This window comes from Schistocerca piceifrons, chromosome 2, assembly GCF_021461385.2.
Source record: "Schistocerca piceifrons isolate TAMUIC-IGC-003096 chromosome 2, iqSchPice1.1, whole genome shotgun sequence".
Lineage (NCBI taxonomy): Eukaryota > Metazoa > Arthropoda > Insecta > Orthoptera > Acrididae > Schistocerca > Schistocerca piceifrons.
Window position 1 is genome coordinate 802,993,512 of NC_060139.1, and position 18,205 is coordinate 803,011,716.

The following is an 18,205-nucleotide window of genomic DNA, read 5'->3' on the forward strand; positions in this document are numbered from 1 at the left end:
AATACTACTGATAGCTGAAAAATGGCATGCAAACCAACACTTTGTTTCCAATAGAGATTTCCACTCAATCAGATTTCATAACCATCCAGCCATGGTTTACTTAAGGTGTGCATCAGTTTGACAAACTGAATGATTTCAAAAGCTCCTTCTAATTGAGAAACAAACATAAGTGCTAATGTAGCCCTAAGCATCATGACATCACTGAATCAATATGTGAAAACTGTGTAATGCTTCCCAAGTCCCAAAACCAATCCTGAATCTGACTTAGAGTCTCCAATGTTATCCTCATTTTTACAGTACATTGTCAAATGCACTATTTTAATGAATAACTTGAGGGTATGACTCACTAAACTGACCATTCTATAGTCACTGAAGCACTCTGGAGTGGACTTTTTTGGAGGTGGTGCAAACATTGATTTGAGCTAGTCATATAGTATGAGTCTGCTTCAAGAGATACTGTTGAACAGACCAACTAGCAATCAACTTAACTGCTTATCCATGAGTAGCTTTAGTACTTCAGTGCGGGTTTTGTCAGGACCTGAAGCCCTCCCATTCTTTGATATTGTTATGTCACGCATGCTCTACTTCTGCTCTTGTGATGTCCAAATCATCACTCTCCCAGACACCAAGATCAATGCTTCTGTTGTCCCTGAAACGATTTTCAAAGTATTCATTCCACTCACCCAGTTTCTCTCCAGTACAAAGGACGATGCTGCCACCTTTTCTTATAAGGAACCCATTTCCTCTGCTGTTTCAAATTCTTCCTGCTTACCATACTTTCTTGTACTTGTTAAATGAGTCATACTGTGCATTCAGTTTTCCTATTTAACTTCAAGCACTTGAAAGAGGTACCTTTGTGTTATGTATTTCCTTCCATATTATTTTCTGCAATTCTCTGTGTGTTACCGAGTCTTCATTGTTGAAGGCTCTTCCATGAACCATCAGTTGTAGGTCCCCATTTGTCATCCAAGTCTTGTTTTTCTTCCTTTCTGTGTCCTTTAGTTTTTCTTGGTTCATTTCATTCACTGTAGATGTGGCTTGGTTTCAGGTGCCTTTGACATTGTTTATATCTATGTTTGGCTGGATGTAATCCAGTCTCAGTATTGGAACTTGGACTTATGGCTCACAGTTCAACTGCTTTGTTGTGCTGGGGTACATTTTTTCATCTTTGTATCCCTTCTGGTTAGCAAAAGGTTGTGCTCAGAGTTAATATTGGCACCAGGATATGTTTTCAAACTTCTTCTGGAACTTTGGAATCATTTGTTGATGAGGATGTATTGATTCTTGACATTTTTGTCAATGTTTGAGGTTTTGTGTAGAGGCAACATGGAAACAACTGTAATGAGTGTTCACTGTTTTGAACTTGTCATACTGGCATAAATGGACCAGCTTATCACCTCGATCACTGCCAGTCCCTAAAGCAAAATTACCTACTATATCAGGGTGCAATCCATGGCTTACCTTGACACTGAAATCACCCATCAGCATGGTATTCTCAGTTGATTTGCTGAAAGACAGGGCTGTCTTGGCTTGGTTATAAAAAGTTTTGATGTTATCATATGGTACAACACAATTTGGGGCATATACCTGGATGAAACACAGCAGAATGGGTTTTGCACTGAATAATTATTTTTGTAAGAAAATGATCCTATCAAACACGGGTACAAATTTCTTGACAGCTGCTTTGATAACAGAGTATACTATGAACCCTTCCCCATTGAAATGGTATGGATGATTGTTGCCTGCATTATACACTCAAAAACCATTAATGTTACAATTTCCCAAATTATACCATTACATCTAACTGATCCAAGGATGTCAACTTTCAGTCCCTCCAACTCTCTGATGGCACTGTGAATCTTCCCACTTTTAAATAAGCTGTGGACTTTTCTAGTTGCTATTCTTCTCGTGACTGGCCCTGAGGTTCTTAGCATCCCTTGCCCAATTGGAATGCTGATGGGGATTGTGGGCCTTGGCTTTAAATTTTCCAGACACACTAAAGTTCTTTTTTTCTGAGGAATAAGTATGAATTGGTTTCCCACTGTCTTCCTCACATAGTATTGAGACAACTTAGGGCACTATGGCTGTACTCCGAAATGTATGCCACAACACCAGACCAGCTGATATCTTGACTGGCACCAATGTACACTAATAGCAAAGCTGCTGCTCTCCACCACTAAGCTGCTGCCTTCCACCATTATGGATTCCGGTGGGATTTCCTCTACTGAGGAATGATATCCCTGAAGATAAGATTAGTGAATGAAAATGAAGGGCATCCTCAGACCTCGCATACTAGTACTATCAGGGTCAAGAAAGCTACAGTTGGCCAAAAGAGACTGATAGGAAATATAAGGGTCCATGTGGTTGCTGCCCATATACTCCCAAGAAGGGAGCCCCTTAGAGAGGACTACTCTTTGTCTGGTTACTCTCCTAGTGACAAGACTGGCATGGATGATCCAACCATGAGCATAGCTCCAACCAACATAGCTCTGTGGACCATTGAGACACACAAATCCTTTAACATTCTAATTATCTGACAAACACACTACTTTTAATTTGATTGAAATACTATATAGTTTTCCAAACAACACAGCATTTTGTTCTGTATCAAATGAGTTGCCTTCATGCAGTGGTTGTGTAGACTTAGCCACTTAACTATAAATATATTTTTATCAATCAAAACCAGGACCCTTTTGTTGATATTACAATTTTAGTAAAGTTACAATTACTCTTGACAGGATGAAGACCTACACTTTTGTAAATTTGTTCAGCCTAACTATAGAGTAAATCAACTCATTATATTATAAGTTTGCTTACTGCATGTTTTCTGTAATTTTCAGATGGAGAGTAACAAGAAGCAGATTAATACCCACATTCACAGTTGATGAAATGAAACAAATGTATCATCTCCTAAACGAAATTGCCATAGATTTTGTGTCTTCATTTGAGACAAGTGTTTTAGCAGGTATTAAAAACCTTTGATAGCAGCTAAACAGTAAACTAATCTTTCAGTTTTTTTGCTGGAAATAACAGTTACACAGCTACACATGTTTATTTATGTATTTATTTGCTCACAGATAGTTTCAGGATCACAGCACCATTCTCAAACACACATTTGCCTTTAACTGTGGAAACTGTTATTTCCAAGAACAATTACTTTAACAACTATGGACACACACATGAAAATCTTCCTTATAATATAAAGGAGTAAATCATGAATTATTTAATCAAAATGTAATGTAAAAATTATACATATAATTTTCATGACAGATGAGATGCATCATCTTACAAGCTATCAAAACTACTGGAGCAGGACTGACAAGCATGAAAATTTAAAATATGTTTAAATCTCTAGCCTTCAGAATTTATTCCTTCATTAGTTAATCAAACATTACCAGATTCTAGCAAGGGCATGGATATTTCTTTGATGGATTCTACGAAACCCACTAGCTGCACATGTGTGTTAGTGGAGGCACGACCTGCGGGCTTTAACTCACACTTCTTGGAACTGGTGATCCCTCCATGTCAGGTGGACACACATATATGGATCAGTGTGACAGGCAAAATAAGAAAGTCCATAAGTTTTCAGGTGACAGCAAATGTTAGTTGCTACAAGTATAGCGGAGGAATGGACCAATTATCACAATGAAAAGCTACAATTGTAAAGTGAAATACCTTGTTTGTGGGAATTGGCCTGTTGCAAAAATCCACTTATGTTTGACCAGCTATTGGGTTAAAGAAAGTAAAATTGTTAAGGAACAGGAAATAATATTGCCATATTATTATTTATTGATTAATAAATTCTGAAAACTAGAGATTAAACATTATTTTTTAAAAAACAAGGTTCATTATTGTTTATTGTTTCTTTTAATTCAGGAAAAGTGCACCTTTATAGATAATTAATATATCAGCAAAAATAATGAATATTCATTTTTGGAAGTATAAAGTAACTAGATAGATACGAAATTTATTAACCAGGTGGCAGCAGGAGAACATACACATACAAACATTAATGAAACTGGATGGCTTCCAGTGTCACAGGCACCTTCTTCTGCCAGAAGGGTTGAAGGGGAAGAAAGAGGGACGAAGAAATGGACTGATGAGGTTTAGGAAATATGGAAAGCTGGGAAAAGTCGCCCTGCACTCCAGTCATGTGAAACTTACCGGCTGGAATGAGGAGAAAAGACTGATTGCTGGCTAGATTTTAGATTTGGAAACCTGAGAGCTTAAACAGGGTAATAAGCAAGACAGAGATTACTAACAAAGCACTGTATAAGAGTTAATAATAGTGAAAATCTAAGTGTGTTGTATATGTTATGAGTGGGGGGAGGGGAGGGGGGAATAGACAGATTATAAAATAACAGAAAATGAAAAGCAAATGAAGAAAGGAATAATTACTGAGAAGAAATGGAGAGACTGGCGAAATTAACATAAATTAAGGCCAGGTGAGTAGCGAGAACCTAGGACATGTAATATCAGTTCCCACCTGCAGAGTTCTGAGAAGCTAGTGTCTGGGGGAAGAATCCAAATGGTATGTGTGGTAAAAAAGGCAACAAGGTCATGACTGTCATGTTGTAAAGCATGCTCTACAACAGGATATTGTGTGTTGCCAGTGTACCACTCTGTCTATGTCCATTCATTGTGACTGATAACTTGATGGTAGTCATACAAATGTAAAAGGCTGAACACTGTTTACATAACAACTGGTACACAACATGTGTCATTTCACAGATGGCTCTCCCTTTGATAGTGTATGTTTTGCCTGTTACAGGACTGTATAGGTGATAGTAGAAGGGTTCGTGAGGCACGTCTTACAGTGGAGATAGTCACAAGGATAGGACCCATAGGGTAGGGAACTGGGTGCAGAAGAGGTGGGGGGTTGATGGAGGGGGCAACAGAAAGCTATTCTATGTGTGGTGGGCAAAATGACAGGCAGAATGGAACTCACTTTAGGGCATGATTTTAGTAAGTCAAAGTAGTCTTTTTTCATTATTTTCATACATCTTTTTTGTACATTTTTTGGATATTTTTCTTTGCTTGTCTTCCTTTTTCCTCTCCTTTTTCTCCCTTCTGCTTCATTTTTGCAGCTCCCACCATCTCTAATACTCCAAACCCTCTCCTCTCTTAGTTTGATGAATCCCATCACATATTATATTCAGTCCTTTAGAAAACATGTTTATCACTGGGAGTTACCTTCAAAGGCCTAACATTGAATGTCTCTGTTTCTGTATGTAATCCTACTCTATACCAGCCCCTCTTACTGTTTCAAATATAGCAGTCTCCTGCACTTACCCAGCTAAACTGTGACCTATATGCCTCATCTGCTGATTTACACTCCACCACACTTCTCTCCTTCTACAAAATCCTGCAGTTATGTATCACTCACATTTCTTTCGATGGTATCATCTGTGAAGGCACCTTCAAACTGCAACAACCAGCCAGACTTCACCTTAAAAAGCTATTCCACCTTCTGATGAACTACCTCAACAGTGGTGTTTCCCCTTCCCATCCCTCTCCAGCTTACAAGACAGCCATACCATTAAGTGCCACTCCTCTCCTAAAGACCGAGCTTGGCCAACCTTCTAAACATCCCCCACCCTATACCACTACCTCCCAGAGCAATGACAACTCATGATCACAAGAAACAGCCTCATCAGAGTAGTGTTCTCAACCTCTAATCTAAAGCACTATCCCCTCCCAAATTATCTGTATTATCCAAGGGTCTCACTTTCGGCCCTAAACCTGCATTTAACCATGCTGCTTTGATGAAGAACCTACTTTCCTTCACACATATTGTCACCTGGAAATATCATTTTGAAACCAAATCCCAAAATGTTACCAACAGCAAATCAGACATTGAACCAGGCCTTGAAAGTTCTGATCGTGATCCAAATTTGATCCACCACCACTATCTCAAAATCACCTCTCAAAGCCTTCCAAGAATTCCTAATATCAAGCATTGCTTCACAACCCTTTCTCAGGTCCCTTCGACATGACCCTTACCTGTCCTCTGCAGAACTGCAGGGTCTTTGTTCCATAAAAACATGTGTCTATCAGCACCGTTCTAGAGGACAAGAGGTCTACCACTGTGGTATTTGACCAATGGGAGTGTGTAAACGAGAGTCTACATGAGCTGTCTGACACCTCTACATACAGCATTTGCCATCAAGATCCCATCCTTGTGATTCCACTGATCTGCACTCCCTCCTTAAAAACTCAGAACATTCACAAGGACTAACACCTCAATCCACAGAACTTCTTACCCCACCCAAATCACACACACCCACCTTTTAACTTCTTCCTAAGATATACAAACCAAATAACCCTGGCTGTCCCATAGTTGCTGGCTTCAAAGCATCTGCTTAACTCTTGCAACCTACCAATACAAAGACTTATTCTATATTAAAGACATCAACCATTTCCTAGACCATCTGAAATATGTGCCCATCCCACTTCCATCACACAACTTACTTGTCACCATTGATGCCACCTCCCTCTATATCAACCTCCCCCATGTACATGGACTGTCTGCTGCTGAGTGTTAGCTCAGCTAGTGCACATCTGATTCCAAACTTACGACATTCTTCCTTCTCACCTTAATCAACTTAACACTTACCAGTAGCTACTTTATCTTTAAGTGGCATACATACAAACAGATCAGCATACAGTCATGGGAACCAGGATAACTCCTCCATATACAAACATTTTCATGGGTTGCTTGGAGGTGGCTTTCCTGGGATCTATAAGCTTTCAGCCCCTAATCCAGTTTAGGTACAATGATGACAACTTTGTCATAGGGGCTCACGGTGAGACTAACCTACTAAAATTTTTTGAAACTCTAAATAATTCTCCCATTTAAATTTCAGATGGTCCTATTCTGAACTCAATGCCACTTGCCTTGATGTTGACTTCATTCCCACTCAGAGCCAGCTACACACTTCTGTTCACATTACACTTACCATACAAAGCAGAAGAGGAAGTGTGCTGACTGCCCACGCATTAACACACGTAGCATAGGACAGATGGCGTGCCATGCACTACAAGCAGCATTGTGTCTTGACTCTTGTCTTGGTGCATTTCTGTATGACTGTGTACTTTGTGTGCTTATTTTGTGCATTTGCTTGCAGTGCTGTGTTGAAATGTGAAGAGTTGCAGTCTGCTGTTATAACTTCTGTTTACTCACATTCTATTTACTAGTATTTACATCTACAACTACACTTTGCAAATCATTGTGAGGTGCTTGGCTGAGGGTATGTCCCATTGTACCAGTTATTAGGGTTTCTCCCTCATCCATTCAAGTAAGAAGCGCAGAAAGAATGTTTGAATGCCTTTGTGCATGCAGTAATTATTCTAATCTCATTCTCACAACCCCTATGCCAGCAATATGTTGGGTGTTTTAGTATATCCCTAGGGTAATCATTTAAAGCTGGTTCCTGAGACTTTGTTAATAGACTGTCTCAGGATAGGTTATGTCTGCCTTGAAAAGTTTTCCACTGCAGTTCTTTCAGCATCTCTGTGACACTCCCCCACAGATTAAACAAACCTGTGACCATTCATGCTGCCCTTTTAGTCCTATCTGGCACTGGTCCCACAGACTTGAGCAATATTCTAGAACCAGTCACACAAGTGATTTGTAAGCAATCTCTTTTGTAGACTGATTGCACTTCCCCCGTATTCTACCAATAAACTGAAGACTACCACCTACTTTACTCATGACTGAACCTGTGCTATCATTCCATTTTCTATCCCTACAAAGCAATACACCCAGGTATTTGTATGAGTTGGCCAATTCCAACAGCGACTCATTGATATTATAGCCATAGGATAGTATATCTTTTTTTGTTTCATGGAAGTGCAAAATTTTACATATCTGAACATTTAGAGCAAGTTGCCAATCTCTGCAGCACGTTGAAATCTTATCAAAAACTGACTGAACATTTATGCAGCTTATCTCAGATAGTACTTCATTGTAGATAACTACAAAAGGCCTGATTTTACTATTAATATTGTCTCAAGGTCATCAATATAAAACATGAACAGCAAGGGTCCTAACACAACTAAAGTTACTTCTACATCTGATGACGATTCTCCATCCAAGATAAAACTCTGTGTCCTCCCTACCAAAAATTCCTCAATCCAGTCACAAATTTCAATTGATACCCCATATGATTGTATTTTGACAATAAGCACAGGTGCAGTACTGAGTCAAATGCTTTTCAGAAATCAACAGACACAGCATCTACCTAGCTTCATTGATCCAAAGTTTTCAGTATGTCATGCAAGAAAAGTGTGAGATGGGTTTCACATTTAAATGAGAAGAAGAGGGGGAAAAAAGTTCACATGTTAGTTCCAGTGTACAGATCCAGTTACAGAGAAAGTAAAGGCACATATGTTTCAGATATCTAAAAGATGGAATAGAATTTTTAAAATCACTGAGAGCTGTTCTTCCAAAATACAGAAATCTGACTCCAAATTGATTAGTGTGTGGTTCAGGTTTCTTCAAAGAACTTTGTACAAAAATGGAAATGTTTATCATCAGCCTCAAACAAGTTGAAATTCCAGGACAAAAAGCGAGTCTCTAAAAGTCAGAGTTGTCCCCAGTTTCCTTGTTTACTGTCACATCTATTTAAAATATTACACAAAAGAAAATTTGCCAGTAAAACACTTGCATAAAGCCCAGGATATTGTAAACCAGAAAAAGTTGTTATCTGTGCAGAAGTTTCAGCAAAAACAACACAGAATTGTAAGAAACTGGAAATTGTGTGACTATGTAATAAACTGAGAACAGAGATTGCCAAAATAAATCTAATGCAAAAGCAGCTCACAGATTAAAAACATAAGATGACTGTATGAGACCTTCTACAATCTATATCATTCTAAACTCAGTAACAATCATAGTTGACACCGAGTGAGGTGGCACATGTGGTTGGCACCCTGGACTCGCATTCGGGAGGATGACGGTCAACCCACGTCAGGCCATCCTGATTTAGGTTGTCCGTAATTTCCCCAAATTGCTTTAAGCAAATACCAGGATGGTTCCTTTGAAAGGGCACAGCTGACTTCCTTCCCCATCCTTCCCTAATCTGCTGGGACTGATGATCTCACTGTTTAGTCCCCTCCCCCCAAATCAACCAATCATAGTTGGCACAATATGAAGGAAATGGTAATGATAAGTAAAGAAGTCTGCAGTATGATAACATGTTTACTTTTGACACCCTACTTTTAAAAACTAAGTAGCCAAAAGGATGTAGGTATTGTTTGTAGCATGGACCACTTTCTTAGCAAACAACTCAGAAATTTATTGAACTGTTTCAAATAGACATACATAATTAATACGCATTCAGTGGAAGCAACTGGGAATTATTACAAAATGAAAATAAATGCATAGGCATGCTGATTTTTCATGAAAATAAGATCCAAGAAAAACTGCAGTTTAGTTATAGCTGGCTGATAGTTGATGATTTCGTTAATTTAGGGAAATATTCTACAGACAATTGTAAGAGTAAGCTTTCAAATCTTGCTCTTCTGCTCCACAGCACGATTCAACTTTTGCAGTGTATGTCAGTCACAACACTACTTCAGGTGACATTGTGTCACAGACACTGATTCAAGTGATTATCCAACTTGAGTAAGCCAGAACAAGAATTATTGCATTCACTTCTGATGACAATCAACCAAATAAAAAGGTCTGGTGGTGTCTATGAATTGGTGGCATAAAAAAATAACATGTTCTATACCAAATCCAATTGACAAAATCAGAAGAATGTAGATGTTTTCAGACACTATTCATGTAATAAAGTGTGTAAGAAATAATTTTTGTGATAAAATAAATGTACATCTTAATGACAAGTGTATCATTTATAACTTTATCGACAAACTGATCACAAGGGTAATTGCCCTGAATTCAAGAAAAGTGAAAGTTTGCCACAATTTAACTTGAACTCAGTTGCATCCGGCACCACTTCAATTAAAGAACGTATATCAGCTCTGCATTGTTCAGTAGCTCAGTAGCCAACAGCACAATATTCTTGAGGGAAAAATAAGCTACAAGAAATTAAACTGATTACTCATTACACAAAGTCCTCAAAAAATTTCAAAGTATGCCTGGAAACTAATTTAAACTATCTGGCATCTGATGTTCACTGAGGTATGTTAATTAAATCCACTTGTTTTTCATTTCATTGCATAACATCCTGTTTGTGAATAGTGCTTCATGTGTTGCAATCGCTGCAATAAGTTGTGCTTCCTTGGGTCACAAGTGGAGCAACTGACATCTCACAGTGGAAGTGGTCAACTAGAGAAGTCAGAACACTTTCTCTTCTACTCAGTATGCACCTACCAACAAACAACATACTTGCATTTTGACAGATGCCATCCCTGCCATGTGAAGCATTCCGTTTCATACAGCCTTGACATTTGAGGCAAACATTCTCATCTCAGCCTTCACTGGAAATAACTACCCCACCAGGCTAGCTCAGTAGCAGATCTCATGGACCACCACATCCAATCCTGATACTGCTGATCCCTCCATTAAATAACCTAGGAGTACTCTCTTGTCACACCATATTATTCTGGTCTTGAATGTACCAATCAGCTGCTTCGACAAGGCTATGGCTTCCTAAAATCATGTCCTGAAATGAAGTCCATTCTGCCCACCACACCTAGAATAGCTTTGTGTTGCCAACCCATATCCCCCCCTCATCCACCCACCCATCCACCCAGTCTCCACAATGTCCTGGTCATATTGTACACTCCTTCTGCACCCATTTCCCTACCCTATTGCTCTTACCCCTGTCACTGCCCCCCCCCCCCCCCTGTAAGACTTGCCTTACACACCCTTGTACCACCTCCTATATCATTCCTGTAACTGACAAAACACATACTATCAAAGAGAGATGATGATGTTTGGTTTGGTTTGGTTTGTGGGGCGCTCAACTGCACAGTTATCAGCACCTGTAGAGATTCCCAACCTTTGCTCAGTCCAGTCTTGCCACTTTCATGAATGATGATGAAATGATGAGGACAACACAAACACCCAGTCATCTCAAGGCAGTTTAAAATCCCTGACCCCATCGGGAATTGAACCCGGGACCCTGTGCTTGGGAAACGAGAACACGACCTCAAGACCACGAGCTGAGAGCCACCTGTGAAATGACACATATTGTGTACCAGTTCATAGTATGAAGGCTTTCACGACTGGATGATATATCTTCTGGTAAACCTTCCGGGATGTAAGGTCGTGGTCCATGAAACTCTTCAGCTCCTAATGTTTCGTCCAGAGCTGCGCTGGACATCTCCAGAGGGGTATTTCTCTTCCGGTGAGTCTTGCCGACTGACGGGTCGGACGTCTGAGAGCGACTTATATATCGTAGAAAGTGGGCGTGACCAGAGTTACACGTGACATGCAGAGATAACCTTTGTCAGAGATAAAACTTAATTATTGATCGTAATCTCGTCACGGATAAAACTGTCTAGCAATTCTGTAGTGCTACTGTCCAAATATCACTAAGTTTCATGGTCTCTTCTTTCCGATTAAAATTATCCCATAGGGATAATTTTCCCATAGGGATAATTTTAATCGGAAACAAGAGACCATGAAACTTAGTGATATTTGGACAGTAGCACTACAGAATTGCTAGACAGTTTTATCCGTGACAAGATTACGATCGATAGTTAAGTTTTATCTCTGACAAAGATTATCTCTGCATATCACGTGTAACTCTGGTCACGCCCACTTTCTATGATATATAAGTCGCTCTCAGACGTCCGACCCGTCAGTCGGCAAGACTCACCGGAAGAGAAATACCCCTCTGAAGATGTCTAGCGCAGCTCTGGACGAAATGTTAGGAGCTGAAGAGTTTCATGGACCATGACCTTACATCCTGGAAGGTTTACCAGAAGTTGTGTACCAGTTGTTATGTGAACAATGTTTGGACTTTTACATTGGTATAGCTACCACCCAGTTTATCAGTCAGAATGACTGGATATAGGCAGATGGTGTACTCTGGGAATACACAATATCCTATTGTAGAGAATGCTCTACAACATGACAGTCATGACTTTAGTGCCTGTTTTACCACTCGTGCCTTCTAGATTCTTCCCCCAGACACTAACTTCTCAGAACTCTGCAGGTAGGAGCTGGCATTATATGTCCTAGGTTATGACCAACAGTCATGCCTTAATTTATGTTAATTTATTCAGTCTTCATTTTTTCTCAGTAATTGTTCACTCCCTTTTTATTTTCTATACCTTTTATTTTCTAACCTGTCTATTCCCCCTCCCCCCCCCCCCCCCCACCAGTCACACATACAATATACTTAGCTTTCTGCTCTTATTAACTCTAGTATGATATTTCATCAACAATCTCTATCTTGCATATTACCCTATCTTCCACCTCTAAGCTCCCAGGCTTTCAGATATCTAAGTTCTCACATTTTCAAATCTCATCTGCTGCAGTCATTCTCATCCCACCCAGAAAGTCCCCTCCTGACCCAGGGTTCAGGCTCTCTTTCCCAAACTCTCCACTTTTTCTAAACCTCAGCAGTCCTTTTTCTTCATCTCTCTTCCTTCCTCTTCAGCCCTTGTAGCAGAAGAAGGGGCTACTGTCTCCAAAAGCATGCAAATTTACTAAACCTTTTTATGTGTGCGTTATCCTGCGGCCACTTAGTAAGAAGATTTTTTATCTATTCTGTTACATTAATATTTTATTATTTAAATAGCAATTAATAAATTAACAATCATAAGTGTTGTCAAAAGTTAATTGTAGTTACAGAGTGATGCCAGCTTCCTAACAGTTATAAATTACCTAACATTATTGTTTCTGTGACTAGTGCACAAGATGTGTCCAGAAAGTTATGCAGTTATTTTTTTCTGGAGCTCCAAAGTCATGGTTCATACGCAATTATGTCTTAAATAATTTTTGCTATGGATATGATTGCACTATTTTTCATGCAGAATTTGTAGTCAAGATAATACTTTTTTACTCTGGAATATGCAAGTCAGTGAATCTGAATGCAACAGCAGTTTGGAAATTTTGAAATAGATCATTTTCAAACCTCTGTGATAATATTAAAAAAGGAGCAATGGGAAACTGTGGGTGGCCAAGAGACAACCCAATCAGTAAATTCTTCCAGGGAAAAAGTGCACAGCAGAATCTGGACTGATGTCAGAGGAATTACTGTTGTGATATCATTATTCAATGTTGGATGTGCCAGGAATGTGTCCATGACCAAGAGAGAGTGCCCTGTAAAAAATTAAATTAAAAAGGTTGTAATTTTTGTGTTATGGAATGTCAAGGTGAAAAACTGCTACTTTCTCATGAACATATTTTTTGTCTATCAGACATTCTTGGTTATTAAAAAGACAATTGATAAATATGTCACAACTTTATCATGCAAAGAGGGGCTTATAAATAGACAGTGATGTTTTCACTCCTTGCTACTGTTGCTATTTTATGTGTACATGTTTCTCTTATATCCAAACTGGCACTAATTCCTAATGTTGTAAATCTCAGGAAAGCCTGTGAAGGTGCAAGAAACATTGACAGAACATACAGCACATAAACTTTCCAAGTGTATATTTGGAGCCCAGGGTAATACACAGAATGTTCCACAATCCATTTTGAATTCTCACCTTTTTGATAACAGAAGACCTTCTGTCATCCAAGGAATAAAATATGCTGCCACTTTTGTCATGCCTTTTATTATGAAGCCTTTTGAAAGCAGTGATGGGGATACAGGATTTGAATCAGAATTGGGTAAAACCATTGCAGACAATTTTTCAAATCGTGAAAAACATGGTTTAACACAAGATGTCTTCCTGGAGCTTCTGATCCAGATAAAAAATAAGAGACATGTTTCTAATGTGAATGAGCCAACTAGGAGAAGGAAGCAAACTGAAAGCTACTCAAGGAATTCCAGTAAGTAGACTTTGATCTAAACACCTGTCATATTGGACTTCTACAAACTGTTAATTTATTTTATAAGTGACTTGTGTTCTTTATACTTCCTGCCCTCTTTAATATCTGTGAAACCATTCTCATGACACTGAATGCTTTGTAATTTTAATGATAACTGTATAAATGTGTAACACACAATAAAAACACACTCATAATGCAAAGGATATAAAATTACACTAACATTTCTGTAAATTGTAACACCAAGAATGATACGAGGTTTGGAACTTAAATAGTGGCAACTATTTATTCACAACTGATACAAAAGAGTTACATGTTTGCACCTGTTACTGTTCTTCAAAGTAGTCACCAGCATTGTGTAGAACCCATTGCCAGCAATGTGGAAGGCTGAGCCTGTTCTGTTGATGGTATGAATGGAGCTGTCTACCGCCTGTCGAATCTCTGTAACAGTTCTGAAATGAATGCCATGAAATGGTTCCTTCATCTTCAGAATTAAATCAAAGTCACAAGGACGTAAGTCTGGGGATGGTACAGTACTTCCCAGTCCCATCGACCGAAAAGAGCTGCCACAGCTAGCGCTGTATGTGCGCATGCAATGTCGTGCAAAATGATGGGTGGGTTACACAGGAAGTGTCGCTGCTTCTTTCGCAAAGCTGGCCACACGTGATGCTCCAAAAACAAACAGTAATACTGTGCATTGACAGTCTGCTGTGGAGGAACATAATGCGTTAGGATAACACCATCACAGTCATACATGAGAATCACCATAACTTTAGACCGCTCCATTCACAGCATCAACAGAACAGGCTCAGCTAATGGTTCACTATGCCTTCCGCATCACTGGCAATGGGTTCTACACAACGCTGGTGACTACTTTGAAGGACAGTAACAGGTGCAAACATGTAACTCTTTTGTATCGGTTGTGAATAAATAGTTGCCACTACATAAGTTACAACCCCTGTAAATGTGACTCAAATTAATGTTACACCACAGATTAAATAGGACATACTTGACAGTATACAACTGGGTAGGATTACGGAACTGTATAAGCATTCTTCAGTCTGTAGAATATTTCTGATGTATTGACAGTCCTCAATAAGCAGGAGTCAATATCACATATACTTCCAGCTGACATTCCAAACTGCCACAAGTACTATCCTTTCACTATGCTGTCTAATAATGCTGGCTACTACACAGAGGTCACCTTATAATTATTTAATCCATATGTGATCCATCCTTGCAGAATAGGTGGAAGTCTGTATCATACAAAAACATAACATTTTTGCCACACAGTGTTCCTGTGTGGGTTTCCTGAGTTTATTGCAGTCTGAGACAATGGTGGCTTCAGGACAGAGGGAGCTGATCAGATCGTATCCATGCCATCAGCCGATCCCTCAGAGAATAATGTCAAATTACTCAAGCATCCAGCTCCAGCTTCAGTAGCTCTACACTATTTGCAATACTCTGGTTTGAAGCCAACTCTAAGGGTGATAAACTGTACACTTTGTTATAGTCATACAAATAAGAAGGCAGTTGTCTGGTCACATTGTGTGGTCCAGAACCCACTTGTCACAATGTAAACCTCTTTTCCTTCCACTGGCTCCATACACACAACATCGTAGCAGCAGCAATTCCTTTATAAGACAGTTGTCAAACCATTTCCCAGAGTTCAGTATCTCTATACATTCAGGACTCATCTACATGCTGACATTTCAACCTCTGACTTCTAAAAAGTTATATCAACATTGGCTTTCACAATTTAATTTTGACAGCTCTTCACTGGATGGGCTTGGTGTAATACTGACCTACTCAGACAACTGAGTAGATGCTGCTGAGTACATTCCATTTCTCTGCTATCTTCCTACCTTGCTGCATGACCTACAAGTTAGTATTTATTTAGAGTGTTGTTTCAGGGTGTTGAAGTTTTCACAAATATTTTTGTATATGCACAAAATTGAAAATATGTCGAAAATTTGGAACAGACTACATAATTTTAAAATTAAAAATAAATTCTCCAGAAAGGGAATTCTGTTGATTAATACTGATAACACCGTGGTTTTGTTGATTTTTGTGCAACTATAATTTGAGAGTTGTTGTTTTAAATGTAATTGTGAGCTATGTATGAACTCCGAGAGGTTGTGATAAAAATGAACAGAAGTGAAACAACTGCCATTGGCACATAAAAATTAGTAAGACATTTATTCATTTTACAATGCTGTTGGACTGCGCAGTTTAACATGACAATAAAAACATAATCAAACATTCACAGTTCCACTCATGCAAACAAATTACTTACAATCTAGTATGAAAAGGATTCATATGTTGTGTATAATGGTCTTTTATACATTTATACCTTCTATCAACTGAGTGATAATGTCATAAATAATTTTTCAATTGTCATTCCCTTCTCATCACTAGCACTGCATACACCATGCACACTGCACATACTTCATCCACACTTTCATCTGACCCGAGGACCATTACATTCTTCAGGCTTCCCATGGGTCCCTTTGAAAAACTGTGTCAGCAATGCTCCTTAATGAAGGAGGCATTGATCTCAGGAAGATGAAAGGAGATTAGTATTATCCTTCACTGATCTTAGGAAACAATTTTCCAATATGTGCAGTATACTTTGAAAGTATATTGTGGAAAACAAAGGTGTTCTACTGTTTATTTATATTGCACTTTTACTAAATCCTCCTTTGTACTATCAGCATTATCATTTACTTTATGGTTGGTACATTATTTAAGAGGTATAAGCAAACTGCCCTTGCTTTCAATAAGTTTTTGAATTTCCAACTCATTTAGTACAACCCATATTATTGTTGATGAGGGAACAATATGCTGATGATACTCATTTTGTTAGTAGCTTGACACTCATTTCACTTAAGCTAGTAGTGAACTTATGCTTGTTACATAATCTGTAGAATTGTCTTATACAGGATTGTTTCCTCTGTCTAAGATAAAATTCATGTTGTTTGGTTTTTGTATTTTAATTGTTGACCTATTGCATTTGGACGTATTGTAGATGTTGCTGAGGAATCCACATTCTTTCTCTATTGGATATTTTGATGTTTTGTCTATGATTATAACATTCCTGTCATTGGGAAGAAGAAATGTCTCTATATGTAACACTGTATGGAACATTTAGAGCAAGCTGCCATTTAGCACACAAATTAGAAATTTTGTCTAAATATCTTGTATCCTCCCACAGTCACTCAACAATGACCCATTTTTGTGCACCCCAGCGTCACCAGCAAACAGCTGTAGGTTGCTTCTCACCCTGTCTGTCAGATCATTTATCTGTATAGAGAATAACAGTGGTCCTGTCACACTTCCCTGAGGCACTCCCAGTGTCACCCTTATCTCCAATGAACACTCACTGACAAGGGAAATGTACTATGTTCTATTACATCAGAACTCTTTGAGCCTCCTGCATATCTGGGAACATATTCTGTATGCTCATACATATGTTGACAGTCTGCAGTGGGGCATCATTTCAAATGCTTTCTGAAAATTTTAAGAATATGAAGTCTGCATATTGCCCTTCATCCATGATTTGCAGGGCATCTTAATGGATAGTTGAGTTTCACAGGAATGATGCTTTCTCCTGCCCCAGCAAACTATAATGAACTGGTGCAAAAAGAAGAGCCAGTTCTTTCATGTAACCTCCATAGAATTCCATGGGTATCACATTCAGACCAGACGTCTTTCTGCTTTTGAGCAACTTCAGGTGATTTTCTATTTCCATGATCATTTAACTCAAAAGTTGCCATTTTGGCATTTGTGTTATGACTGAAAGGAGGAGTGGTATTATGATTTACTGCAGGGAATCAATTTAACAAGACTGAATTCAACATTTTGCCTTTCTATCTGTTATCTTCCATTTCAGTGCCAGCATGGTCATTGAGTGTATGATCCCAATCTGCTTACTGATTTTATATAAGATCAGTATGTTTGAGGAGTTTTGATCAGATTCACAGGCAAAATTTTTTGTTTGAATTCACTGAATCCTTCTCACATTGCTCTCTTTATACTCATTTTGGTTTTGTCCAGCTTTTGCCAACAAGGTTTTTACTTCACCGAAATCTATAATGAAGCTCTATTGGCTTTCATGGCAGGTTTCTAACATGGCTACTTAGCCACAGTGGGTATTTCCTATCGCTTACAATCCTGACCAACTCAATATGGCAGGTCTAATCAAAGAATGGGAACACATGTTGGGATATCAACACTTAAAATATAGATTGCTACTCACCATAAACAGGACACACTAATTTGCAGACAGGC

General features: G+C 38.8%; 1 protein-coding gene across 1 annotated transcript in view; it reads left to right on the top strand.

Annotated features, from left to right (window-relative positions):
- The window catches only part of LOC124775866 (cytochrome P450 6j1-like), a 165,368-nt gene that overhangs the window by 118,795 nt on the left and 28,368 nt on the right, over positions 1–18,205 (top strand). Inside the window, exon 3 of the mRNA XM_047250700.1 lies at positions 13,647–13,918. Coding sequence (XP_047106656.1) covers positions 13,647–13,918 — 272 coding nt within the window. The remainder of the gene's footprint in view (positions 1–13,646; positions 13,919–18,205) is intronic.